Source organism: Zootoca vivipara, chromosome 6, assembly GCF_965207765.1.
Source record: "Zootoca vivipara chromosome 6, rZooViv2.hap1.1, whole genome shotgun sequence".
NCBI classification, from domain to species: Eukaryota; Metazoa; Chordata; class Lepidosauria; order Squamata; family Lacertidae; genus Zootoca; species Zootoca vivipara.
In genome coordinates, this window is record NC_142589.1 from 76,654,084 (window position 1) to 76,681,927 (window position 27,844).

General features: G+C 46.7%; 2 protein-coding genes across 3 annotated transcripts; one reads left to right on the top strand and one right to left on the bottom strand.

Annotated features, from left to right (window-relative positions):
• Positions 1–416: 416 nt before the first annotated feature.
• Positions 417–6,155, top strand: LOC148685470 (uncharacterized). 2 transcript variants are annotated; one of them, XM_088672691.1, is made up of 3 exons: positions 417–992; positions 3,157–3,382; positions 4,870–6,155. In XM_088672691.1, exons 1-3 carry the CDS (start codon positions 967–969, stop codon positions 5,071–5,073), a joined length of 456 nt encoding a protein of 151 aa, XP_088528817.1. In that variant the 5' UTR covers positions 417–966; the 3' UTR covers positions 5,074–6,155. The 2 variants fall into 2 exon arrangements, with proteins under 2 accessions (XP_088528817.1, XP_088528818.1); XM_088672692.1 differs by having other exon boundaries at positions 475–987.
• Positions 6,127–26,813, bottom strand: PRSS16 (serine protease 16). The gene is made up of 12 exons (XM_035120775.3): positions 26,527–26,813; positions 21,025–21,215; positions 19,982–20,081; positions 18,536–18,665; positions 18,008–18,131; positions 17,023–17,100; positions 16,579–16,626; positions 13,430–13,702; positions 10,626–10,767; positions 9,794–9,973; positions 7,217–7,362; positions 6,127–6,404 (listed from the first exon to the last, which is right to left on the bottom strand). Exons 1-12 carry the CDS (start codon positions 26,600–26,602, stop codon positions 6,342–6,344), a joined length of 1,551 nt encoding a protein of 516 aa, XP_034976666.2. The 5' UTR covers positions 26,603–26,813; the 3' UTR covers positions 6,127–6,341.
• Between the last annotated feature and the right edge of the window lie 1,031 nt (positions 26,814–27,844).

Below are 27,844 nucleotides of genomic sequence, written 5' to 3' on the forward strand. Positions count from 1 at the left end.
GGGAAGGTAAGCGGGATTTCCATGTGCTTCTCTGGTTTGCCAGAAGCGGCTTTGTCATGCTGGCCACATGACCTGGAAGCTATACGCCGGCTCCCTCAGCCAATAATGCAAGATGAGCGCGCAACCCCAGAGTCGGTCACGACTGGACCTAATGGTCAGGGGTCCCTTTACCTTTACCTTTAAGGAGAGAATGAACACACTCCATCATGCAATGACTAACAGTCATAGAGACTCACGCCCTCTGAGTCTACCTTGACCTTAAAAGCAAACATCTCTATCTAGCCCTCTGGCATCATCACATCCTGTGGCAGGGAATTCCTTTCAGTTAATTATGTGTGATGATGTGTTACTTCCTTCTCCTCTCTCTCTCTCTCTGTGTGTGTACAGTATCTGTGTGTTTTGGATTGTGAGGGAGTGTCCTGCGCTCTCATTGCCTAGTGCCCTGACAGGACTTTCTGTTCCTTGTGGGGCAGAAAGAGAAAACAAGGGCGTATGAATAGGCTCCGTCACCCGCTGCACCCCGGACTTTGCACTGACAGCCCGGCTGGCCGCTTGCAGAGCTGGGTGTGTTTCTTCCAAGCTTCTCTCTCTCTGTCAGCTGCCGCTGTGGAATGCAAGGAGATAAAGAGCTTCAAAGATCCTCCGAACCACTTAAGAAAGGAGTTAATGGGTTGGGGGCTCCAAGTTCCCATGTTTACCTGCTCAGGTGTCACACTCACCTGATCCCGCTTTGCGTATTCTCCCAGACTGAGGCATCTTGAGGAATAATCAGAAGCAGGACTAGCTAGTCACATTCCTTTTGCTTCAACGCACAAGCCGGCATTCACCCAGCGCCCTCAAGCTTCCACCACCGCTCCTAGACAGCTTCCTGTCTGCCTTGAAGGCATATTCTGCCATTCCACCATCAAGATTATTACTGTATTTTTTACATCTCCCCTTGAAGTCCTCCCTCTAAGGCGCACCAGGATGCAGGCCGGCTTGAGGCTGGTAAGGTGAGCAAACGATGGGACAGGTTGGAACGGGCAACCCCAGTCGGCAAACAAGTAGACCTGTAGAACAGGCAGCTGGTAATCCTGCCTGACATAGTTTTAACTGTTTAATTTCCCAAAGAAGAACCCTTAGGATGTAGGCTGGTGTCCATTTGGACTGATAGGGTGAAAGGCTGGGAGGTCAACAGCAGGTGGCGCTAGAGACAACAACAGGCAGAACCAACTAATTCTACTTTGGGTCTCTGGCTTGCAGCTGAATTCTACAAGGGGCAACACTGAGACCAAAGAGAAGGAAGCTGACAGGCAGGGCCACCCCCTGGACAGATTGTAATAAAGAAGGCAGGAAGTTTGGGGTCTGGCTGAGGTTGGTGGGGCGGTACCCCATTCACCTGAAGGGATCAGCCTCCAGTGCCTTAGAATTATAGCTTGGAAATGGTGCTGGGAATCCAGGGTGCCTGGGGAAAGGCACAACTTTAGTGTGGAATTGTTGTGCTTCGCTCTCCCAGTTTGTACGGGGCATCCACATGGCTCTGTCATCCTGGGGTTGTCATCCTGTATTTTCCCTTCTTTTCTGAGGCCTGCAGATTGGTGAAGCTTTTGTATCCCAAGGGCCATATTCCGTCACAGGCAACCTTTCGAAGGCCACATCTCTGGGGTGGGCCAAAGTGGGCACTGCAATGGGTGTGACTTCAGCCTTTGGTAGGGAGGCTGCGTTCCAGCCATGCAAAGGTTTCTGAAAACGCCCTAATCATACTGCCAGACCTCACCCAGGCAAGCAAGAGGTATTGTCACATTTCAAGGATGCATTCCAGTTTTGCAGAAGAACTTGAGGAAGGTGTGGGGCAGAAAGAGGGGGGGCATAAACTGGGGAAATGGGTGTGTAGCCCAGGGACAGACCATGGCCTGAATTTAGGGGGCTGCATTTCACCTCCAGGCCTGAGACCCCCACACCTTGCCTTAGAACGAAAGTCACCCACTTGGAACCTGTGAAGATGGTGACCCTGGGAAGGTGCCCAAGACTCTGAGCTTTCACTTTTCTATTTTTTTAAAAAGGAATTCTCTAGCCCTTCTAGAAAGAAAGTTATGGGTCGAAATGTGCAGGTTCCTTCAGAGCTTGTGTGTGTGTGTGTGTGTGTGTGTGTGTGTGTGTGTGTGAGAGAGAGAGAGAGAGAGAGAGAGAGAGAGAGAGAGAGAGAGAGAGAGAACAGTATTCTGTGATTCTCCACAATCTGGACCAGCAGAATGTAGTTGACTTTCCACAATAAGCAAAAGATTGTCAGGGGTGGCTGTGGTGGAAAAGCTAAACAGCTCTGACCTGAACCCCTAAAAATGGGCCTTCCTCCTTCCTAAAAAATCTCAACAACTCTGACCTGAACCCCTAGAAAATGAGGCTTTCCTCCTCCCTAAAAAAAGCTTAACAACCCTAACTCTAACCCTGAACCCCCCAAAAGTTTTTAACTTTGTGAGTAGATCGCAGTCTCTTCGGAGTTGGCCACCCCTGGTGTAGACAGACCAATGTTCTGACTTGGTATAAAGGCAGCTTCCTGTGTTGCAAGCAACGAAAGGGAAAGGAAGCTCAGTCTGCATAGACTGGGCATGCCAGGTCTATGAGCACCAGTGCCCTCTGTTGCTGACCAACAAAAGTTTGGAAGACACACAGCTGTTTGTTGTTGTTTGTTTGCATTTTGCGGCTCAGAAATCCAGGCAGACATTTGGAGCGAAATCGGTGCCACTCTGTTGGGACTACTTCTTTAAGTCCTGGAGGGAACTGGAACTGTGCATTTAGTTTTTCTGCCTCCTGTTCAAGGTTGGAACTTTTTATCTTACAAAGAAAGGACCTGCGGATTTAAGCTTGTCGGTTGCTGTCTGCCTGTCTCAGGAGACCACGGAGGCGTGCACCATTGAGGGTGAGGTCAAGCTGTTGGACGGTGGTAGCGCCTGCTGTGGCAGTAGAGACCGATGCGGGAGAGACATGTTTTGTTGCAGCTGGGGCAGAAGGCGGCGTCTGGTTGTGCTGCTGCAGATGAAGCATGGTGTTTCTTCAGAGACTGCACCAGCATGAAGCGAACCTCTCCTCCACTCTTTTCATGTCTCTCCTGTTTCTGGGAGACCAGCAGGAAGAGGAGCTTGTCACTGCAAACTAACCAGGGTCTTTTCCACTTTCCAGGGAGAGTCATGAAGCAGGAGCAGAGAACCTCCCAATGGACACCTGGCCCTGGAGCAATGAAGAGGAGTCTCCCTTCAAAGGCTTGCCCCCCTTGCCTAAAGTGTTTCGAGAGCCCAGCTTGCCTTCATTTTCTCTGCCTGGGGAAGGAGAGCAGGAGGCAGCCCAAGAGCTTGAGGGGAGCTGCCCCGGCCTCCAAGACAAGATCGCCTGGGTGCATGGTGAAATGGTGAGGCCCTCTTTAAGCCAGGAGATGCCCTTCAGGTGCTTGTTTGGACCACAACTCTTGGGCCATTGTCTATGATGGTCCTGCTTGAGAGCCAGTGTGGTGTAGTGGTTAAGAGCAGTAGACTAGTAATCTGGGGAACCGGGTTCACTTCCCCGCTCCTCCACATGCAGCTGCTGGGTGACCTTGGGCTAGTCACACTTCTCTGAAGTCTCTCAGCCCCACTCACCTCACAGAGTGTTTGTTGTGGGGGAGGAAGGGAAAGGAGAATGTTAGCCGCTTTGAGACTCCTTCGGGTAGTGATAAAGCGGGATATCAAATCCAAACTCCTCCCCTCCTCCTCCTCTTTCTTCCCATTGGCACCTGGGAGGCCATCTTGAGAACAGGATGCTGGACTAGCTAGGGCACTGATTCAACAGGATGTTCTTATGTTCTTACAAGTTGGAGTCCAACAAGATCTGAAGGACACTGTGGTGGTGTTGTTGTTTATAAAATTTGTATATCGCCCTTCATCCGAAGATCACAGGGTAGTTCACAACATAAAAAATAAAAAAAATTGAGAGCACAAAACACAAACCAATACCCCGCCCCCAAACACATTTGAAAGGCCACAAATAGTTACAAGGCCCAAGGCCTAGTTACAGAGGATTGTTTTCACCCGGCACCTCAGGATATGTAACGAAGGTGCCAGGTGAGCCTCTCTGGGGAGGGGAGTCCGCAAACGGGGAGCCACCACAGGAAAGGCCCCGTTCTCGTGTTGCTACCCTCCAGACCTCTTGTGCAAGGGGCACATGAAGAAGGGCCTCAGAGGATAATCTCAAGGTCCGGGTAGGTAGGTATGGAGAGAGGCGGTCCTTGATGTACCACGGTCCTGAGCCATTTAAGGCTTTATAGGTCAAAACCAGCACTTTGAATTGAGCCCGGAAACTAATGGGCAGTCAGTGCAGCCGGGCCAGGATCGGTGTAATACACTCAAACCGTCTTGCCTCGGTGAGGAACCTTGGCCAGTGGTGGACCTATATTTGGGGGGCCCTGAAGCTTGAATTGTTATGGGGGGGGGTCTTCACTACCAGCAACAAGGTCTGGGTCAACACCAGGGGAGGGGCGTTGCTGACTCTCAAATTTTGGGGCTGTTGAAATATAGACAACAAAAACGTAACCATTTTTGAGTCATGTGACTCAAATTGTGTCTTCCAATTTTAAGCAATGTGGGATAAAGTTGCTTCTGGCTACATGATAAAACTTCTCCGGGCTATGTGCACAACACAGATTTGCAAACACATTTAAAGCACATCCTCCCCCAAAATCATGGGATCTGTAGTTTGTTCAGGGTGCAAGGGACTGCAGCTCTGCAAGAAGCTTAAGCTTCCCGTGATTCTTGGGGGGGGGGCAGATTGCATTAAATGCTTGGTGCGTATACAGCCCTTGTCGTGCATATATTTCCAGGACTTTGATAGAGAATGAAAACGATTGCTTTCTTTGCTGTGCAGCTGAGATTGCGGTGGGCTGACCAGGCACTTTTCCGCCATCTCTACACGCTCGCGTTGGAGATCCAGGACCTGAAGGAGTTGCAGATGGAGATGGAAACTTTCTCCAGGGAGGAGCTGCTTGTGGACGAGCAAGGCCACGTACGAGACACCACCAGCGCAACCACGAACGTCCACTCAGCGACCGCTTTCGAAATGACCATCTGAAAATTGGGGAAGCTGCAGCCAACTCCGATCCATCCTTACTCACGTGCAAACTGTGATCTGGCGCTCCAGTCACCAAGCAATGAACCTGTACAGTATCTGTGAATTCACCTTCAGTCCCGAGATTTGGAGGTGTTGGCTTTATAACCCTGCCTCTAGAGACAATTGGGCAGCCATTGCGCAGTATTCAGCAAGTTGCACCTTTGGTTTTGTTTTTCTCACTTCTGGTCTATGTAAGTTGCACCAATGGGGCTTGGATTCAACGTGGGCCCGGCCGGGCCGAGGGGGTGCAGGGGGCAGCCCCAGGCATTTGCATTGAAGGTGGGGCTGTGACCCTGTGTGAGGGTGTAAGGTACATTTTGTTGGGAAAAGAACTGTGTGTTCCCTTGCCAGCCGTTAGAATTTTATTTTTCTTTCCCTGCTTGTTCCTTGCATTTTTTTTTCATTCCCAGGCCTTATCTCCCAGAAAAAAGTGAGGGAGGTCTGGGCTGTTGCTCAGGCCCTCTGCCTCAGAAGTGGGGAGAGCTGGGGGCTGAGAAGTCTTCTCTAACAAACTTTTTAAAATAATATTGAGTGCTTTGTTGGCAGGTTTTTCCACTGAATTATACTGCCTAGCTATGAGCATTCTGTAATGGCTATACAGTGGTGCCTCGCTAGACGAATTTAATTCGTTCCACGGGTCTTTTCTTATAACGAAAAATTCGTCTAGTGAATCCCATAGGAATGCATTGAATTTTTTGAATTTTGTTTTGCCCATAGGAACGCATTAATTGAATATCAATGCATTCCTATGGGAAACCGCGATTCGCTAGACGAATTTTTCGTAAAACGAATTCGTCTAGCGAGGCAACCTCCGCCAGAAAAAACCTTTCGTTAAGCGGAAATTTCGTTAAGCAGGGCATTCGTTAAGTGAGGCACCACTGTAGGTCTTCTGAAAAGGCCTGACCTACAAGTTTTCTCACTGCTTTGTGTCATCCATATTGACACTCCATCTACAAAATCCAGCTCCACTGACAGATCATCATAATTATCAACAACAGTGAAGAATCAAGGGTATTAAAAATAAATAAATCTGTATTTGGAAATAGAAGCATTTTTTTTTTAAAAAAAAAACCCAATAACAACCCCACAGATATTTCTGCCACGTAGTTATTTTCCAGGTGATGCAAAGATGTTTTGCGAGTCTCTAAGACAAGGCAGGAGCAAGCAGTCTTTCTGCAAGGAGAGGCGACAGTGGTTTGGGCTGGCGAAGCATCTTCTCATTTGGCCCCTCAGCTGCCTTGATTTATCTTTCTCGCCAACTTCAGCCACTCATCAACTTGCAAGGAGATTTGCTGCATGGAGTGAGTGGGGAGGGAGAGAAAATAAAACCAAGGTTGGCCAGACTCCTAACTAGAATCCTGATTTATAGGCTATTCTCCTAATTCAGGGACAATTGTTTTCATTTTTATTACTGCCGTTGATTAACCACCTTCTAAACCACCATCTCAAGGTACTTTGTACATTAATTAAAAACAAAAACATTTAAAACTAGACTAAAACCCTAACAAGCAGACATTCGTGGGGAGCAAAATATACATCGGGAGGCTTAGTTTGGTCAGAATCGAGCATTCTTTTCCAGAGTTAACACTAAATGTATTATTTCTGGTACATGAGCCACCACAGCTGCTAGAGAGCCGTGAAAATTTGTGTCTGGGTTTTTTTAGACTTGTCTACCCATGTATTAAGGGGCGCATTGGTTGCTGGAAGTAAAATATATTGACATTATTTTCAGCTCTCCTACCCTACTACAAGGTTCATGGACCAAGAGGTTAATCACATTTTCAAAGGAGGAAACAGAACTTTCCTAAAAGGGTTCTGCACTCTAATTCTTCCCTGCATTGCATCCAGCCTGAGACCAGACAGGTTAGAGCAGGCACCCCCAAACTCAGCCCTCCAGATGTTTTGGGACTACAATTCCCATCATCCCTGACCACTGGTCCTGTTAGCTAGGGTTGATGGGAATTGTAGTCCCAAAACATCTGGAGGGCTGAGTTTGGGGGTGCCTGGGTTAGAGGAAGTGGAAGTTCCTGAAAAAGGTTCTGGATTCCAAGCTATTCCCCCCCCATGCCACCACCTACCCCCCAAATCCACCGGCCGTTCTCACCTCTTTGGCATGGACAAGGGGCAGTGGGTCCCGGGGGTTGGGTGTCGACATGTCAGCGCAGTGGGCAGTGCCGTTGATTAAAATAGCCCGTTCAGAGCGGGACTGGTTCTTGAGGACACTCAGGGCATGCCAAGGATCAATGTCGCCTGGGGAGAGAAGGCAGTGATTAGACACCAAGGAGGAGAGAAAGTAAACGGATTCGCAAGTGTGATCCAATGGGAGAGGCCGATCTCCGAAGCTAACTTCTGGTGCCAGGATGGGGGACCTGCGCTGCTCCTATGAACTCACTGGAAAATGTGTTGATTGATTGATTGATTTAATTTATATACCGCCCTAAACCCGGGGCTCTCAGGGCGTCTCACAGAATAATACTAGGGAAATGAATTTCCCCACAATCCCCAATACCTTCATTATGACAAGTTGGGAAAATTGCACAACCAAGGCTCCTACAATGCTGCCACGGAAGCGTTTTTCAGGTGTTGGGAGAAGTGGAGCATATGAACAACACTCCCTATCGCAAATGCTACGGACGCCAGAGAGCTGTGTCCCGGCTTGAAGGCTTTGGATGGTGTTCCACAACACAAAAATATAACACTTGCAGATGGGGTCTCTAGTCCAACCCAGCAGACACTAAGACTGTAAGGAGGAAGCAACCTTCCATGTTTTGTAGCCATTTAAATAATAATAATAATAATAAATTTTTATTTATACCTCACCCTCCCCAGTTTAAAAACCGGGCTCAGGGCAGCTAACAGCAAATATAAAACATTGATTAAAATGCGACTTAAAAACAGCATTAAAACAGCATAAATGCAGCATCAATGTCAATAAAATTCAAAAATTCAGGGGTCTTTTTTTTTGGAGGGGGGAGAACCCCAGTCAGTTAACATCAAATGATCACCAGGGCTAACTGGCTAAGTTGGTCCTACTAGGGCCAGCAAGGAGGCCAGGGAAGAGTTTAAATGTGGGGTCCCAGAAGGGTTTCTTCATAGAAAAAGGGAAGGGGGAAGGGAATAGAGGATCAAGCTAATTCAAATTGAAGGCCAGGCAGAATAGCTCTGTCTTACAGGCCCTGAGGGAGGAGATCAAGTCCTGTAGGACCCTAGTCCCGTGGGACAGAGCATTCCACCAGGTCGGAGCCATCACTGAAAAAGCCCTGGCCCTGGTGGAGGATAATCTGCCTTCTTTAGGGCCCGGGACCGTCAAGCTATTATTATTCATGGACCTTAAGGTCCTCTGATGGGCAAGGAGAGGCGGCCGCGTAAGTACGAGGGTCCTAGGCCATATAAGGTTTTAAAGGTCAAAACTAGCACCTTAAACCTGACTCGATACTCCAGCTGGCAGAGCACTGGGTAAATATACTCCCATGACAGGGACCCCGTGAGGAGCCTCACTGCAGCATTCTGCACCCGCTGGAGTTTCTGGGACAGTTTCAAGGGCAGCCCCCAATGAATGCTTCCCCAATGTCATTCACTAAAAACTGCTGAAGGTTTCTTTCTCTGCTCCAAGCTACCGTTGCATCCAACTAAGTTCTTTTCAGAGTAGACTCACTGAGAATGACCCTAACTTAGCCTACTTAGAGTAGACCTATTGAAATGAATGGACACTACTGAATTAGGTCCTTTTATTTCAATGGGGCTACTGTGAGTAAAACTTAGTTGGGTACAATGGGTTTATTCATATAGTAGATCCACTTCAGATGACAGACCTCCTTGGCTTAGATTTCGAAATGAAATTGCTCTCGTTCTGTCTAGGCAAAAATGGGAAGGAGGAGAAAGGGAATCAAAGGATTGGAGAATGGGAAGGGACCCTGAGGGTCATCTAGTCCAACCTCCTGTGATGCAGGAATCTCAGCATACACGATCATAAATCATATATGATTGTCACGCATGACAAATGACTGCCCAACCTCTGCTTAAAAAACTCCAAGAAAGGAGAGTCCACCACCTCCTGAAGGAGTCTGTTGTTAATTAAATTTGTATACCACTTTATATGCACAGATCTTAGCAGGGCTGGCTCTATGGTCAGGCTGGGTGGCGCAGGGCGCCACGGCGCCGGCCCGCCAGGGGGGGCGCCATGCAGCTGCACCCGTCCCGCCGCGCAGCAGCGCCCTCGCCGCCCGGCCGCCCATCGCACTGGAAAACAGGGCGGTGGGGGGCGCCGGAGGTGCTTAAGACGGCCCTGGATCTTAGGGTGGTTCGCAACATAAAGTCACAGTATCTACAAAAAAGAAAATACATAATAAAAAACAACAACATCCCAATAACCCCCCCTTCCACTACACATTTGAAAAGGGCACCGGATGTCAATCAGCCAAAGGCCTGGTTAAATAATTTGTTCCACTGTCAAACGGTGAAAAATCCTACACACCCCTCACAGCGAAGGGGGAAATCTGCCTCTGAGCATGTGTAGAGTTCTTTTTTCCTCGCTAACAAGCAATCACAACCAGCCACATAAATATTTGGTTTGACAAAACGGGGCTCTCCATAGGCTTCAAGCTGGGGTCTCTCCCTCTCTCGCAACTACGTACTGCACATGGTCGTCTGAGAGGGACCCACATCTCCCCACCCTCCGTACCGTTCACGAAGAGGACGCGGCTGGCTTTGGGGCGATCAGCCCCATAGTAGTCATTGGTGAAGGACACAGCCTCCTGGACAGCCTGAGAGGGGATGCCGAAGACCTCTCGGCAGGTTTCAAGCTCAGTCGTCAGGTTCATGAAGCGGGAGAAGCGGCAGGCAGGATCATCGCAGGTTTGGTCTAGAGCAAGAGAAATAAAATGCAAAAGGCAAGGCTGAGGCAACCTAAGTTTACGGGGAACAATGCAAACAGGAAAGCCCACCCTTGGTTGGATTCAGAGGCTCGGGGGTGGAGGTCCAGGACAGGGCCTTCTCTGGGGCAGCCCCCAAGAAAGTAGTTCTCAAACCTTTTTCCTCCGGGCCACACTTTCAGAATAACAATTCGCTTACGCCACACCAAATCTTTTCTCGATACATTGGAAAGTGAAAAGAAACCGCTCCCAGCCATGCTTGCTTTGTAACATAGAATATGATCGTGGGGCAGCAGGAACAAAGCGATGCTGATACACAAGAACGTGATGAATCCCCAAAATATACAGTAATTATAAACGAGCCTCTTACCTATGTACCTTAAGTATGTATACAAGCTCAATGAGAGGCGTGAGCTCGCTTTTTCGCCAGGCAATCTCATTTAGATTAGGTCTAATTTGAGACGAACAAACTCTCATTTCCTCACCAACACAAATAACCTACTCCAGGACCTTAGGATGAATAATAATAATAATAATAATATGTTGAGGGGGGAGGAGGAGGAGGAGGAGGAGGAGGAGGAGGAGGAGGAGGAGGAGGAGGAGGAGGAGAGTGCACAGGGCAAAACGTTAACTCTCACTTACAGTATCCGAACTCTGTACATGTCTGGAAGTACCATTGCCTGATGCCCACGCCCGACGTGGAGATGAATGTGTTGCGCAGCTCCTGCAGGGCCTCTGTGTGATTATTCTCCATGCATGTCATGTTCATGCCGTCCAAGTACACCTTTTGAAAATAAGAGAGGTGGGCCCAGTGCCGGATTTACGTATAAGCTAAACAAGCTATAGCTTAGGGCCCCCCACAAAAAATTAAAGGGAAAAAACCATGGATATACATTTCCAAAAAATAAGATAGAAAACAAAAAAAAATAAAACCTACATTCAGCAATAGTGTTTTGTGTTGTGTAGGCTCCTATTTGTTATGGGCAAATGGCTTTAGATATCTATTAGGTCCATAAATTACCATATACAGTGGTACCTCGGTTTACGAACACCTCGGTTTACGAACTTTCGGTTTACGAACTATCCTAACCCGGAAGTTAGTAAACTGAGGTGCCGGAGGTCTACTCAGCGTCCGATGCCTTCGGGGAGGCCGGGCCTTCGCTCCAATGCCTCCTGGAGGCCCACAGCGAAGGACCGGCCTCCCCGAAGGCATCGGAGCAAAGGCCAAACCTCCCCAAAGCATCGGAGCGTCGGATACCTTCAGGGAGGCTGGGGCTTTGCTCCAATGCCTTTGCGGAGGCCGGGGACCGCTTTCGCGGCTGCAGCCCAGTCGCGGAAACGCTCCCCGGCCTCCGCAAAGGCATCGGAGCAAAGCGGTTAATCCGTTCTAGGGGGTGTTTTTCCTCGTCTAGAACGGATTAATCAACTTCCCATTACTTTCAATGGGAAAGTTCACTTCGGTTTACGAACACTTCGGTTTATGAACAGACTTCTGGAACCAATTGTGTTCGTAAACTGAGGTTCCACTGTAGCATATATTCAACACAAAAAAACCGATTCACAAAACCCCTTTTCACGAAGGAAACTAATCTAGCCAGAGGGTGACCCGGCTGCTGAGTGATAATAGATGACTCCGTGACTTATAAGGTGGCAGCTAGGAAGATTAGGAAGAAAGATCTGGGTGGGCTCGTGGTCAATTGCAAAGGGGACTGTTGAGATCTAAATCTGCGCATTTTATTTGAGGATTACATTTTATTCTGTGTAATAAGGAATTTGGGTGGGTTGGATCATGGTTTTACTGCCTATGGAGCAACTGCTGTTTTTGTTTTTCTTCTTTGGATGATGCCATGGCAAAACAAACAAACAAACCCCTATGCATTAAATATATAAGAAAAGAAGAGGAGCTTCAGTCCCAGAATGGCTGTTGCACAGACCCAGAGGTGGGCAAGGAAGTGCCTTTCAGATGTTGCTGCGTCTCTAGGACTCCCATCAGCCCCGGCCAGCTCAGCTAATGGTCAGCAATGGCACAACAGGAAACAACTGAATGTGTTTTTGGCCTGAAAAGCTATTCAAGCTATGCTATGGGTCTCCATCTGGGTTATTTTTAGTGTATCTATTCCTTTTTAAATTGTTTAATGTTTCTTACAATATTTTTGCACAGTACCTTGTGATATAGCGATTCAGTTATTATCATCATCATCATCATCATTATTAATTCAAGAGTGGTTTCACGGTCAATCTCTCTTCACAGGAAAGAGCTAGGGAATTGTAGCTCCGTGAGGGGAATAGGAGTCTCCTGGCAACTCCCAGAAACTTTGGAACTCCCTGCATCTTGACATCAGGCAAGTACCTTCCATTGTACTCTTTTTGGCGCCTGCTAAAAACATGTTTTGTTTGTTCGTTTAGGCAAGCCTATCCAGACACACAAGTTTTACTCTGATCCTATTGTTTACTTTCATTATTTCTGGCACGTTTTGGGGAGACAATTCTATTATTCTATTCTTTTTTGTAAACCGCTTTTAGATTCCCCCCCCCCCGCATTAATCAAGTGGTATATAAACTTTATGAAATAAAATATACGGCTAGTCCTTTTGTTGTTGTTTAAAAAATGAATTGCTGGTGCTCATATCGCGATAAACATGCCGTGGGTGCCCGCACAAAATGGCTGCCGAGGCAAGAGTCCAGATCAGGCATCCCCAAACTTCAGCCCTCCAGATGTTTTGGACTACAATTCCCATCTTCCCCGACCACTGGTCCTGTTAGCTAGGAATCATGGGATTTGTAGGCCAAAACATCTGGAGGGCCGCAGTTTGGGGGTGCCTGGTCCAGATAGTAATACTGTACTAATAATAAATACTAGTAATACTGAGAGTTGGAGCCCAGTCACACTCTCGTCCTAAACAAAGGAACAGGATTGCCACCTTCTGTACAGAGGTACTATTGAAACTGTTCTCTGTAATTTTATTATTGCCTGGTATGGCGCAGCCTCCAAGCTGGACAAGAAAAGCCTCCAACGAGCAGTAAGAACTGCAGAAAGGGTAATTGGTGTTAGTTTGCTTTCAACAGAGACACTTTATGCTGTCCAAGCTAGGAAGAGAGCAGAGGGAATTGTTGCGGACCCTTTGCATCCCGGTCATCATCTGGACGTCGCTACAGGACTCTACACAAAAACGGCTAGGCACAGGAACAGTTTTTTCCCTTGTGCCATCAAACTGTTAAATTCGTAGTTGGGTAGTGGAAGGGGAGGCCAGTTGTGTGTGTGTGGGGGGGGTCCCTTTGCTGTGCTGTTGTGTTGTATTGTGAGAGGAATAGTGTTTGTATGAGTTACTTTTTTTTACATTGCAATGTAGTCGAAGCTTGGTACTTGACCAATAAATTATTCCTTATTCCTTTTTCCTCAGCCAGGGCCCTAGAAAGGTCTCCCGCCCACCGAGGCGCAGGCTTACGTTGTTGGCAGCCATAAGTCTCTGGTAGGCCGAGCCAGTCTTGTTGTTGGTCATGACACGGCAAAAGTTGGCGATGGTGCTCCACGGCATGTATTCGTTGTTGTACTGCACAGCCAGCATAAAGATGTCGGCCAGGTTGGACACCAGCTGCACGCAGTCGCCAGAGCCCTCCAACTCCTGACAGGAGCGGAAGTCCTTCGCCAGCTTGGCCAGGGCCCCATCGTGCACCAGGGTGTCCACTGCAGAGAAGCCATCAGCCACGGCCTCCAGGCACTGCGAGGGAAGCAAAGAGGAAGGGGAGGAAACACAGGGGACCTTTTATCATATGGGATGGACGTGTAAGCAGGGTGGACAAAAATCAATGTTTTTTTTTTAAAAATTGAAATATATTAAAAAATAAAAAATTGTCCAATAGCACCTTAGAGACCAATTAAGCTTGTTCTTGGTATAAGCTTTTGTATGCATGCACACTTCTTCAGATACCATTTGGATATTTTTATTTTTTTTATTAAAATCGGATTACTAAAATAAAATGCTTTTGGAAGAAAAAAAATTCTAAAGATAGTTTTCTATTTAAGTTACATTATAGTCCAAAGGCTATTCATCAGGAAATAAGGATTTCTTTTTAGGTTTTCATGTGTGCTAAAACTCAGTCTAAGGTGTGTGTTTTTTATTTAAAAAAATTGTTTAACCACATCAGTTAACAATCATGGATACATATGCTATAATGTTTTTGTTTTAGTTAAATATTGTTTTAGTTTAAATTGTTATTAAGGAAATGATTATTTTTCTCCTTCCAATCAAGTACAGCAGAAAAGCTGTCCAAATATAAACAGTTAACTTGTTAAACCTCACAATAATTACATAATTATGTGCCTATGTATTTCGAAAAGTATAACCATATCAGTAATTTTTGATATAACTGTAAAAACTACTCTGAAAATTTATTATTCCAAAAATGAAACCTTCACCTGGTTGTAAATATTAAGGTTATACCAGCAAGAATGAGTCTTTCTGTAAAAAAAAAATGATTTAAATCAAGTCTTACTGACTAGTGATTTAAATCATGATTTAAATCGATTTGATTTAAATCAAATCCACCCTGCATGTGCCTGTTGTCTTTGTCCATGGAGTTTTCTTCGCAGGGATACTGGAGTGGCTTGCCAGTTCCTTCTCCAGGTGGATCACGTTTAGTCAAAACTCTCCACTATGACCTGTCCATCTTGGGTGGCCCTGCATGGCATAGCTCATAGCTTCTCTGAGTTATTCAAGCCCCTTCGCCACGACAAGGCATTGATCCCAGTAGTGATGTATGGAAGTGAGAGCTGGACCATAAAGAAGGCTGATCGCCGAAGAATTGATGCTTTTGAATTATGGTGCTGGAGGAGACTCTTGAGAGTCCCATGGACTGCAAGAAGATCAAACCTATCCATTCTTAAGGAAATCAGCCCTGAGTGCTCCCTGGAAGGACAGATCGTGAAGCTGAGGCTCCAATACTTTGGCCACCTCATGAGAAGAGAAGAATCCTTGGAAAAGACCCTGATGTTGGGAAAGATTGAGGGCACTAGGAGAAGGGGACGACAGAGGACAAGATGGTTGGACAGTGTTCTCGAAGCTACGAACATGAGTTTGACCAAACTACGGGAGGCAGTGCAAGACAGGAGTGCCTGGCGTGCTATGGTCCATGGGGTCACGAAGAGTCGGACACGACTAAACGACTAAACAACAACACCCTGCATGTAAGGCAGGAGTGTCCAAACTTTTTTCAAAGAGGGCCAGATTTGATGAAGTGAACATGCGTGAGGGCCAACCAAAGTTGTTGAACTTTTTTTTAGGATTGAAGTTGTTAAGTTGTTGAGCTTTTTTTTTTTTTAAGGATTTTACCCCAGGAAATAAACAGCCACAGGGGCCGGATTAAACCGACCGGCGGGCTTTGGAGGTGCCTGGTGTAAGGTAAAAAAAACTTTCTAGGATATGATCTACAATGAAATGAAAAAAAAATGCTTAAAATAAAGTTTGTTAAAAAATCAGAAGCTTCTTTTTACCAGGAATTATAGGTACTGAGATCCCAAAGGACCAAAAAAGACTTTTCATGTATGCGACAACAGCCACATAGAATCATAGAGTTGGAAAAGACCACAAGGGCCATCCAGTCCAACCCCCTGCCAAGCAGGAAACACCATCAAAGCATTCTTGACATATGGCTGTCAAGTGCCACATGGGTGCTATTAGCCCAGGGATGGAAGGAAGAAATAATCCCGACCAGGGAAGAATGGCAAACCAAGTTGATGGACTGAAATGACAAAATTAACCGGGAAGCTCGGGAACCAAGAGGAAAGGAACTTTGAAAAAAAGAATGGGGAAATTTTATAATTTATTTAGGAGACTATTGTAAGCAGATCAAAACATTAGCAGGAATTTAATCACGCTTGTAAAGTAACAAAAACGATGGACAATTTAGATGGATAAAAAATGTGGAGAATGGACTAGTAAGGTGAAGGGACCCCTGACCATTAAGTCCAGTCTTGACTGACTCTGGGGTTGCGGCACTCATCTCGTGTTATTGGCCAAGGGAGCTTCCAGGTCCTGTGGCCAGCATGACAAAGCCGCTTCTGGCGAACCAGAGCAGCACACGGAAACGCCATTTACCTTGCCGCCGGAGCGGTACCTATTTATCTACTTGCACTTTGACTGACGTGCTTTTGAACTGCTAGGTTGGCAGGAGCAGGGACCGAGCAACGGGAGCTCACCCCGTCGCAGGGATTCAAACCACCGACCTTCTGATCATCAAGCCCTAGGCTCTGTGGTTTAACCCACAGCGCCATCTGCGTCCCTTTTTAATGGACTAGTATGCAGTTGTAAATATTGGCATCAGGAGAGCACCTGGAGGGGATGGGGGAAAGTCTTAAGATTCAGAGCAGTCTCTTTATATGGATTTTTAATTGACTTTGTTATAAGTCTCTATTTTCTAAACTCAAGTAAATATTTCTTTTTTAAAAAAAAAGGAAAAACAGGGGGGGCAGCACATGACGGGTGGCAAAAAGCACCTGCATGATGCATTTAAAGCGTTACGGAACCACTTTTAACAGTTGCAGCTTTCCACACGGCCAAAATACGAGTCATTTGGGAAAAAATATTAAAAACCTCACCTCTTTGGAACCACCGACAACTGGATTGGACAGACTTGCGGCAACAACCTGGAGAGGAAGAAGCCAAAGAGAGATAGGGGGGGATAAGGACAAAGTTGTTAAGTCACATGGGTTCCAGTCATGGTGGGAGCATTACATTTGAATGTGATTATTTACACTGTGGTATTAATTCCAGCTTTTTCTTCTTCACTATTGGGGGGGGGGGATAATTTCCTTTAGAGTCAAAACTGGCGATATTTGGACTACAACTCCCATCAGCCCCTGCCAGCGCTGATGGGAGTTGTAGTCCAAATATCTGGAGGCCTTTCCGGTTGACCGAGGCTGAGTTCAACCACGGGCAAACTTTTGGCCATCGTGTGGTCATCATTTGAGAGGGCCTCAAGGAGCTCTGAGGGCCATCCCCAAACTCAAAAAGACCACCTGGGTTCTTTGCCAAGAACTCACCATAAGGTAGCCTGTGAAATCCAGCTGGGCTCTGACAGGGGCAGAAGAAGCGACAGCAGCAAAGACCAGGTGGGGAAACTGGAAAAGAGAGAGAGAAAATGGGCGTGTGGATCCAGAATTGGCCTCCGCAGTCACTTACGGACTCACTTTTGAGACTGTGTTCACGGAAGGCAATTTTACTCAGCTACGAGGGATCGCCTAGGAAGACCACAAGCAGTGCGTCATTGAATTCTACTCAATATAGATCCAGAGTAGATTCCAATGTATAGTTAGCAGAGTAAAAACTTAAACGAGTTTCCCAAAAGCCAGACTAGAGGCAATTGTATTTCATCCAGCAGAGTTTTACTGCTACTGAAGGCAAATGAGCATAATGATCACAAATCCAATACATTCAGGATTGGCACTGTCCATAAGAAATCCAGTTGCAGCAGACTCAACTTAAACTTACAATAACTTATAAGAAGACTAAACCTTAACACTACCTATGTACAGAACACCACACCCAGGTGAAGCCCAGGCTCCCTTCTGCCCTTACTTTTATAGTCAGCATGACCTTGACTGAAAGAGATAAGAGAGCTCGTTTAAGCCAGCTGTATTCAGCTTCTCGGAAGGAATCACCCAAACATCAAGAACCTTCTGCTTGCTTCTTTCACACAGAGAAGCTTCCAGAATCCTCTTGAATTTAATTAGAATAGGAAAGATCTCTACACATCAGATCAATTCTTTCTGCACTAAGAAATGCAAACTGACAGTGGCCACAAGAGCGTCCCAGTTCACCAAAGGCGGCAAAGCATTTGCTTTGCAAGCAGAAAATCCCAGGTTCGATCCCTGGCGTCTCCAGGTAGGACTGGGGAATATTCCCCCGTCTGAATTCCTGGAGTGCCGCTGCTAGTCAGAGTAAGCAGTTCTGAGCAGGATGAACCCAATGGTCTGACTCAGCTCCCCCTGTTCCTATTGGCCCCTACTGGCAATCTTGTGGTCCCACCTTGAGTCTGAACCAGGCAGACAGGGAGCCAGGATAGGAGCCTCCGAAGCAAATCCAGGTGTTGTTGGATGTCAGGCTGAATTTCTGGGTGATGAAGTGGTGGAAGGAGGCCAGGTCAGACAAGCTGCAAAAGGAGACGGCAGAGCTTTGGGACCAGAATCACACCTCAGACGTCCCCAAACTCCCTTGATTATTTGCTTGCAATTAAGAGGGCGATCGACTTAAGACAATTTATTTATGCATGCCACGACAGCGGCAAGAACGATATATGCTCAAAATTGGGAAGGAGGCGAGATACCAACGGCTTATAAAAATGACGGAGCATGTGGAAAAACGGCAAGCCAAAATTAGAGATTAAAAATGAAGGAAATATCAAATCAAATCAAATATCTTTTTTACGGTCAAAGACCAAAGAGAAGGAAATATTTTTGGAGGAATGGAAGCGTTTTGCAAAATATTTAAAGAAATGTTATGTTATTATGGAAACACAAGCAGGGTTCACAATACGAGTCACAGGTGCCAACTCACGCTTGCTGGCTGGACAGGAACTGAAGGTTGTGATCTTGCAGCCCATCAGGGTTGATGCTGGCCCCATAGAAACGGTGTTCGAGGGCCACCACCAAAGCTCCGTACTTCTGGGCCAGCTCCACGTGGTGTCCTTAAACAGGAAAGAGAAACAGGGGATAGGTCTCTCTCTGGCCACGTTCACACCATATGTTTAAAGCGCTGCGATACCCCTTTAAACAGTTGTGGCTTTCTGCAAAGAATTCTGGGAGCTGTAGTTTGTTAAGAGGGCTAGGAGATCCTGCCTACTGCCCTCACAGAGCTATAATTCACAGAGTTCCCTAGGAAGAGGGACTAACTGGGAAACCACACTGGGAATTGTAGCTGTGGAAGGGGAATAGCAGGCCTTCTAAGCACCCGTAACAAACTACAGTTCCCAGGATTGTCTGGGAGAAGGCCTGAATGTTTAAATCAGGGTTTCCCAAACTTTGGTTTCCAGCTGTTTTTGGACTACGACTCCCATCATCCCTGACCACTGGTGCTGCTAACTAATGGATGATGGGAGTTGTAGTCCAACAACTACTGGAGACCCGAGTTTGGGAAACTCTGGTTTAAAGTGATACGATACTGTTTTAAATGTATTGTGCAGATGGGGACCTTCAGGTTCTAAAGGAAGACTACAGAGGATAGGAGACCCCTATTCTCTTCTCGGAGCAACAATTCTCAGCATGGTTCAACAGTCCATCTTTCTTCACAGGGAAGAGCTGGGAATTGTAACTCTCCTCCTGGCAACTCTCGGCACCTTTAACAAATGACAGTTCCCAGAGTTTTTTTTGGGGGGGGGGAACCATGATTGTTAAAAGTGGTTTCATAGCGTTTTAAATATATGGTAGCCCAGAGTGGCTGGGACAACCCCGTCAAATGGGCGGAGCACAAATAATAAAACTATTATTTATTCTTATTATGGTGTGGATGCAGCCTGCAAGCTGGACAGGAGAACAACATACTGGGAATTAAAGCTTAAATGTTGGCAAAAGACGCAAAGACGCCATTCATAGGAAGCTGTGATGACAAAACCATCCTAGCATTGGTGCAGGAATTTTGTACGTCCTCAGGGTTGCTCCGGATGCCTACAGTGAATCCAGGGCAGAGCCTTGGGCAGTGCAAAAGCCGTTGAAGGCGAAGCTCTAGTGAGACCCATCTCAAAAAACAGTGTGGTGTAGTGGTTAGAGTGTTGGGCTAGGACCTAGGAGTGCAAGGTTCAAATCCCTGCTCAGCTAAGAAGCTCACTTGGGCCAGTCACTGCCTCTCAGCTTACCACACAGGGTTGTTGAGGGGATTAAATGAAGAGGAAGAGAACTATGGATGCCACCTTGGGAGAAAAATGTCATGAATGAATGAATGAATGAATGAATATGTAAGAGATCTCGTCCCCCAGTCTCCGCAACTGAGGTGTTGCATGACACCCACCTGCCAGCACATCGTACACCGACAAGGCAGACTCGCCCCCAATGAAGAGGAAGACCGGTCCGTCGGGGCGTCGCCAAAATTCCTGGTTAATCCAAAATCTCTGTGAGTTTTAGGGAGGTAAAGAAGAGAAGGAGCATCACTAAGAGCAAAAGGGAATCCCCCTCCCCAAAGCATGACTCTGCAGAGGGGGTGGGCTTGCCTAAGGCAATATTCACACCACACATGTAAAGCATAATAATAATTATAACGATAATAATTTTATAATGTATATAAAACAAAGGGAACAATAATCACAGCAGGTGGAAGAATGAGGTGGTGGACGTGTAAGGCAGTAAAAGCATTCTGGGACATGATATATAATGAACTGAAAAAAATGTTTAAAATAACTTCTTTTTTAAAAAAAATCCTGAAGCTTTTCTTTTAGGAATTCTAGGTGCCGAAATTCCAAGGGAGCAGAAAAGACTATTTATGTATGCGACCACGGCTCTGCGGATGCTATTAGCCAAGAGATGGAAGGAAGATAAAAGTCCCTGCCAGGGAAGAATGGCAGATCAAGCTGATGGACTATGCCAAAATGGCAAAAATGACCGGAAGAATCAGAAATTAGGAAGACCAAAACTTTAATCAGGAATGGGGGAAATTTATAATTTATCTTAAAAAACCATTGTAAACAGTTAAAATCGTTAGTGGGATTGGAATAACACTTGTAGTGTAATGATGAACTTTGGATTTAATGGAAATATAAAAATTTGGATTCTTCTACGTAAAAGATGCAGAAGGAAAGGACGAATAATAAGACCCACAAAGGGGAGGAGGGAAGTCCAGGAGATTCTCTGGAATCTTGTTTTTATATTTTAAGTTGTTATGTGAATGTAAAATCTTAATCTGGAAAATCAAATAAATTTTTTTTTAAAAAAGAGAAAATTAAAAGATGAAATGCAAAACTATAAAATAAGCACGTAGAACGAGTGGTTGCACATGAGTTGAAATAATAAACCCAAGTAAGCGCCATCAGTGTTGCCAGATCATTGAGCACCTCGTACCTGGTTGTAGGTGCGCTGTTCCTGCCGGTTGAAGTGGTCCAGGGGCTGACGGATGAAGCTCTCGAGGGGAGCGTTCCACATCCCTGGGACCAGGAACCGAGGCAGCTGTCTCAGGCGAAGATACGCCTCCTCCATCGCATGCTGCTCTCGCTGCTTCAGGACCTGCTGGCGGAACAGCCAGAAATTTCTGCCTGGAGGGGAAGACACCGAAAAGACGTGTGAAGTTGTGCACTTCTGCATAATGCCAGGCTCTCTCTGATCACATGCATCTGGGCATTTAGACAGCCCAATGCAGACGATCGCGGCTATTTAATGAATGCTCAGGAGTCCAGCAGCATACAGGGCTATTATTATTTCGGCACAAGCTTTCGTGGACCAGCCAGCTGATGGAAGCCATAGTTGAAAGATCTGGAGGGCACCATAACAAAAGATGCATCGTACTCTTCGGACAACAGACCAACACAGCTGTCCTTCCAGATCAGTGGTTCTCAAACTTTTTTCCTCTGGGCCACACTTTCAAAATAAAGTTTCTCATGCCACACCCATATTTTTTTATTGATAAGAAATGGAAACGACTCCTAGCAGTGCTTGATTCATAGCATAGAGGCTTACCCTTTTATAATATGATCATGGGACACCCCAAAAGTACAGTATAAAACAATGCAGTGACATAAGAACATGAATCCGACTAAACATCAAGAAAAACATACTGGCCGTAAGAGGGTTGTGGACTCTCCTTCCTTGGAGGCTTTTAAGCAGGGGTTGGATGGCCATCTGTCATGGATGCTAGAGTTGAGATTCCTTTGTTGCAGGGGGTTGGACTAGATGACCCTCAGGGTCCCTTCCAACTCTACGATTCTATGAACCCTTCCCAAAATAGAATTATAAACAAGCCCTTTATATACGTACCTTAAGTATGTATGCGAACTCAACAAGAGGTGTGAGCTTGTTTTGCCAGGTAATCTCATTTATATTAGGTCAAGTTTGAGACAAACTAGACACAAAGAAGGCATGCTCCTGCTCTCGTTTTGAAAAGATATCTATCCCTATTCTAAAAATAAAATTACTTTTGATACTATGCTAGACCACACTAAAATGTTTAAATGTTCCATGGATTGTCCTTGAATCTTCCCCCAAAGAATTCTGGGAAATGGGAGTTTCCCAGATCTCAGCAATCTATAGTTCCCAGCACTCTTCACAAACTACAGTTCCTAGGATTCTTTGGGGAAACCATGCACTTTAAATGTACAGTGTTTCCATGGCCTTAGTTGGAGATGGCTTGAAATAGGGATTGCTGTTTGTGATGCATATGCTTGTTTTACCCCGTGGTAGGTAAAAATGTTTGCCGGCGTGTGGCGTTTGGTTTCTGGTCTTGTATTCTATCCAAACCTCTCTGACCTCCCCTGCAACAAGAAATTTTTGGGGAACTTGACAAGAAGCAAACACTCAGTTAAACCACATTTGGGGAACCGCAAGCGGCTGGTGAACATCCAAAAGGGTGATTGTGCTTCAGTGCTTCTCTATCAAGCAGCACGCTAACAAACGTTCTGGCGTCTCGCTTCCAAGAAGCAACGTTCTGTGAAACAGAAGACCCAAAAGCTGCTGAGTGCGCAGCGTCAGTTTCCTGTTTGCAAAACGCACATGCAGGACGGACCGCATCTGCCTCGCAAGCAGGAACGCACAGTCTCAAGGTCTCTGGTCCAGAGTCCAGGCCAAGAGGCTGCTCCTTGGGACGCGTCCAATCTGAAGTGTCCCAAGGTGAAAAGTATCCCATCAAGACTGACCCCCAGCCCTTTGAAAATTCCTACATTGTGGGTCCCTTTTGCCCAAATGGTCAATGGAAGAAAAACTCTTTTCTTTCTTTCTTTCTTTTAGTTCTGGTTATTTATTTCTTACATTTATAGACAACCTTTATCTTCCAAAGATCTCAAGATGCTGTGCATAGTTCTCTTCCACCTTCACTACAACCCTGTGAGGTAGGTTAGGCTGGCAGACTGGCCCAAGGTCACCTGGTGAGCTGAGTGGGGAATTCACTCGATCCCAAAACATCTAGGAAGATAGGACAACTTCCTTAAACCAGATCAGAATCATTGCTTGGTATTCTCTAGGCTGACTGGGTTTCAGATAGAGGTCTCTCCCAGTCCTACCTAAGGATGCCAGCTACCAAACTGAGGGCCTTCTGCATGCAAAACAGATGTTCTGCTGCTGAGCTGTGACCCTTCCCAAAGGGCAATGGGTTGGAGAAGGCTGGTAGAATTTGGCAACTAAGCTCATTTTTAAAAGCAGCTCACTACTAGTTCCCTGAATCATAGAGTTGGAAGATTGTACAGACAGATCTGCACATTCAGCCTCAATGAGGAACTGAAATTTATATGCCCCTGCACCCAAAAATATGTTGTTGAGCGGTACTATTTCTCTAGAAAAAGAGCTGCCAGAACTCACCATGAATGCCTCCCTTGTTTTCTTATACAGCTGTACCTTGGATCCCAAATGCCTTGATTGTTCCGGTTTGCGAACGTTCTTTGGAACCCGAACGTCCGACGCAACGTCCACGGCTTCTGATTGGTTGCAGGAGCTTCCTGCAGCCAATCGGAAGCCGCACCTCGGATTCCAAACGTTTTGGAAGTCGAACGGACTTCTGGAACGGATTCCATTCAACTTCTGAGGTACCACTGTAATGGCAATGGCTATGGTGCCGACCTGAGAGGTGCCAGAAGCCAGTTTTTCCAAGTTCCAGCTGGGGGGGGGAAAGCCCTGCTTTTGAACACCCCACATCTTCTGCATCAATGGCCAAGAGACCATTCCCTTTGAGATGATGGCTGCACACAAACCCTTTTTCTCATTCACGGATGTGTATATTGGCAATTACTGGCCAGGGGAGCATATCTGACCGCGGCTCGTGCCAAAATTACCCCCCCCCCCCGTAAGGTTGGATGTGATGCCGTGGTGTTTTTTGAAAGGTCAAGTCTGCAGGTAATGTGGATGTTTCCTTGGGGGCGACCCAAAACTTATTTGGGGGTGAAAAATCCAATGCACCTTATTGAGAAGTGTAGTCTGGAGTCTTTATGAGTTACAGCACATTGGGGGGGGGGAAGCTTTTGATGAGGGGTAATCATTGTGCATTTTGAAGTGGAGACCCTCCCAGTCTGTATTTCAAGGTGCAGGAACAAATACAGTTCATTCTGCTGGTGCCACTTGGTGTTGAATAAGCAACAGAGACCTAGGAACCAAAGATGCTTTGAGAGAATTTTTTATAAAAAGCAATTAACAGATGTGGCAATAATAATGTTTGACGTTTTCTTATGTTTTTATATGTGCTGGAAGTTGCCCAGCCAGATGGGCGTGGTAATAATAATAATAATAATAATAATAATAATAATAATAATAATAATAATAATAATACAACTCCCATATGATCAAGAGCCTGGGGCATGCAAGGAAAAGCAAAAGTATCTGGGTTAAAACAAAAAATTCCTTCCAGTAGCACCTTAGAGACCAACTAAGTTTGTCATAGGTATAAGCTTTTGTGTGCATGCACACTTCTTCAGATACACCGAAGATACACTGTGTATCTGAAGAAGTGTGCATGCACACAAAAGCTCATACCTATGACAAACTTAGTTGGTCTCTAAGGTGCTACTGGAAGGAATTTTTTTATTTTTTGTTTCGACTACGTCAGACCAACATGGCTGCCTACCTGTATCCGGGTTAGTTAGTGCAAAGGGAAAATGATAACAAAGGAGGGGTATATGACAAAGGTTTGGAAAATTATATGTGGCATGGAGAGAGAGGGCAACACATAGGACTAGAGAAAGCTGCCTTGTACTAAATCAGACCACTGGTCTATCTAGGTCAGTACTGTCTACTACACTGACTGGCAGCAGCTCGCCAGAGTTTCAGGCCCTTCTGGGATTAAACCGGAGACCTCCTTCATGCAAAAGCAGATAGCCTGCTGCTGACTGCTTCCACTCCACTCTCTCCCAAAGCTTGTTCTCCAGGTTACTCAGTGAAATTGATTGGCGGTGGATTTAGGAAAGAGAAAAAGGGAGGGTTTCTTTACACGGTGAACAATTAACTGATACGGTAGAATCAACTGTCACGAGACCTGTCCTCCTAGGGCTGTATTTCGCAATCAAAACAGCCTCCAAACTGATGCCAAAGTTTTGTGCTAACACCGCTTTTACGGTACTCAGGTTGTTCTTTTGGGGCGGGGTGGCACAAAACGTGCGGTTTGCGGCACAAAACTCTGGTGTCGGGGATCCAAAATTCCGGGCTAACGAAGCTCATGCCTCAGACCTGGGAGGCCAGAGTTCAGAATTCCCTCCGCCAACAAACCTCCTTGGGTGACTCGGGGCTGCTCACAATCTCTCAGCCCCAACCTACCTCGCAGGGTTGCTCTGAGGATAAAATGGAGAGGGGAGAGCTGCTTGACGGCAGGCTGGGATTGAAATGCAACAAATGTCAGGTTTTGTACCACCACTGTGGGCGTAGAGCAACTTGTTCCCAGACTGTGTTTTGCGGAACAACAGTGGCCCATGAGCTTCATTCATTTGGTCTGGGGTGTGTGTCCGCATTCAATATTAATTTTGATTTGTCGTTGCATTTCGATTGCTTCTTTTCTTTCTTATACTGCATAATTCAAATTGTAATACAATTTGAAAATAAAAACATACAGCTTCTAGCGCAACACATTACAGTTGCTCCAACAGGCGGAGAAAACATGACGTGTGGTCCGCCAAGACCCTCGGGCAGGAGAGTTTTGGAATTGCAGGCCTATCAATGGCTATTTAGCTAAATGGAACCTCCACATACAGCAGCAGTCTACCTCCGAGTACACAGTGGCATGGGCTTCCCCAGCCACTGGTGGCACGGAATGCTATTTATTTTATTATTACTTTTATACCTCACCTTCTTCTCCAAGGAGCTCAAAGTGGCATAAACAGTTCTCCCGCCCCTCAACTACAGTACTGTAATCTCCACAAGAACCTTGTGAGGCAGGCGAGGCTGAGAGCAAAGGTCACCTAGTGAGCTTCAGGGCTGAGTGGAGATTCGAACCTTGGTCTCCCAGGTCCTAATCCAACGCTCTAACCCCTGCACCACGCCAACAAGACGGAACTCTGGTCTGATCCTGCCTGGCGTCTCTTGCTTTCTCACTCAGAAGTGAAAGCTGATGACAAGCCTAGATTTAGGGAAGGAACACCGCCCTAAATCAGCTGGGAATCACAGAACAGTAGAGTTGGAAGGGGTCTCCCAAGGGTCATCTAGCACAACCCCCTGCAAATGCAGGAATCTCAACAGGCAGTATAATCCCATCCAATTTGAAACCACACCGGACCCTGCTTAGCTTTGCAAATGTGCTGGCAGTTTTAAGGCTGCCCCACCCGCCAGCTGTGGCTTTCGATCCCAGAAAAAGTGCCTGCAGACAGTGAAGAGCCACGGGTGATTATTAGTTTTTTTTTTGGGGGGGGGGGTGGTTAAGAAGATGGAAGGACGTTCACTCACCTGCCTGAGCCAGAGAGAGCAGCGCAAGGAGCAAGACCCCCCAAAGGACCCTGGAAGAAAAGGAGGGGGAGGCCATTTCTCTCCCCCAGCTTCTCCTGATTCAGAGGAGCACTTAAACCGGGTCTAGCAAGCTGCCGGGTGGGGGGAAGTGTCGCTCAGTCAAATTGAAAGAAAAAGCAAAGCAAAATTCCCCTTTATTTGACTCGCCTCACATGACCAGGTGCCCTCCCACCCCGTGATCTCCTTCCTTTGCAAGTTCAGCAAGGTCGTCCAAGGAGGAGCTTCAAAATGAGTTTCTTTTTAAAGTCCCCCCCCTGCGCCCACGCCCCTTGCTCCTTTTCCTGCCTCCCATCCTCGTACAGGAGGACTGCGAACTTTTTTTTTTTTAAAGAGATGCGCTCTCAACAGTCTCCCAGAAATCCTGGGGACGTTTCTCTCCATCATTTTTTTTTCTTTCTTTCCTGGGCCCCTGAGCTCAGTTTCCACGTGGCGGACAGCAGCTTCAGAGGCGCCGGGAGCAAAGGAGAAGGGTGTGGACTTGGGGAGGTGCGGAAGGAGAGAGATCTGGATCCAGCGATGAGCGATCCAGCGAGCAAGGCGATCCTTAATGCTTTGTGAGCCGCCGTGCTACGCTGCTGGGGGGGGGGGGGAAGCAAAAGACCAAAAGAAAAGGAGTGCAAACAAATCACGACAGATCACAGGGATCCTCTTGGAGCCGAGAGTGCAAAAGAGGAAGCGTAAAAAAAAAAAAAAAGCAGTGTGGTTCGTAAACCCAGATCTCTCGCCCCTAGGTGGCACCACAGACACGCCCAAATCTTGCGCCTCCGAGCGCTGACCTTAATTCTAACTGCATTTGTTCGCGTTCGTTCCCCTCTCAGGTTCCACTGCCAGCATTTAAATTGTAAGCTTCACGGGGCAGAGACTCGGTTCTGCAAACTCAGAATGTCACCAACGCGAAACGGCGCAGTGGCTACATGTTTTCCCCTCTGCTTGCCTGAGGCAGCAATGCTTCTGAAATGCCAGTTGCTGGGAATCGCGACTGGGAAGAGTTGCTGCTGTTGGCATCTAGCCCTGCTCACTGGCTCCCCCATGGGGGCAGCTGGCTGGCACATTTGGAGCAGAGGCGGACTGAGGTCGCCCGTACGAGGCGCAGAGGCAGGGAGGGGCGCTGAAGGCTGGCGCCTGACTCATGTGGCACAGGGTGCGGCTGAAATTTGAAAGCCCAAAGCCTGCCTCTGCTGTGAGAAGAGGACCCTGAACTAGAGGGGCACCCTTTGTTCTGATAACAACAGGGCTCTTCTTACGAGGGTGCCCAGAC

Bases quoted from the DNA above. Each gene is read 5' to 3' on its own strand.
- LOC148685470 (XM_088672691.1), top strand. From the start codon at position 967: ATGCAGGCCGGCTTGAGGCTGGTAAG. The intron at 993-3,156 runs GTGAGCAAACGA...TCCACTTTCCAG, and splicing joins GCCGGCTTGAGGCTGGTAAG to GGAGAGTCATGAAGCAGGAG. The intron at 3,383-4,869 runs GTGAGGCCCTCT...TTTGCTGTGCAG, and splicing joins CCTGGGTGCATGGTGAAATG to CTGAGATTGCGGTGGGCTGA.
- PRSS16 (XM_035120775.3), bottom strand. From the start codon at position 26,602: ATGGCCTCCCCCTCCTTTTCTTCCAGGGTCCTTTGGGGGGTCTTGCTC. The intron at 16,627-17,022 runs GTGAGTTCTTGG...CTTCCTCTCCAG, and splicing joins ATTTCACAGGCTACCTTATG to GTTGTTGCCGCAAGTCTGTC. The intron at 10,768-13,429 runs GTAAGCCTGCGC...TATTTTCAAAAG, and splicing joins GACTTATGGCTGCCAACAAC to GTGTACTTGGACGGCATGAA.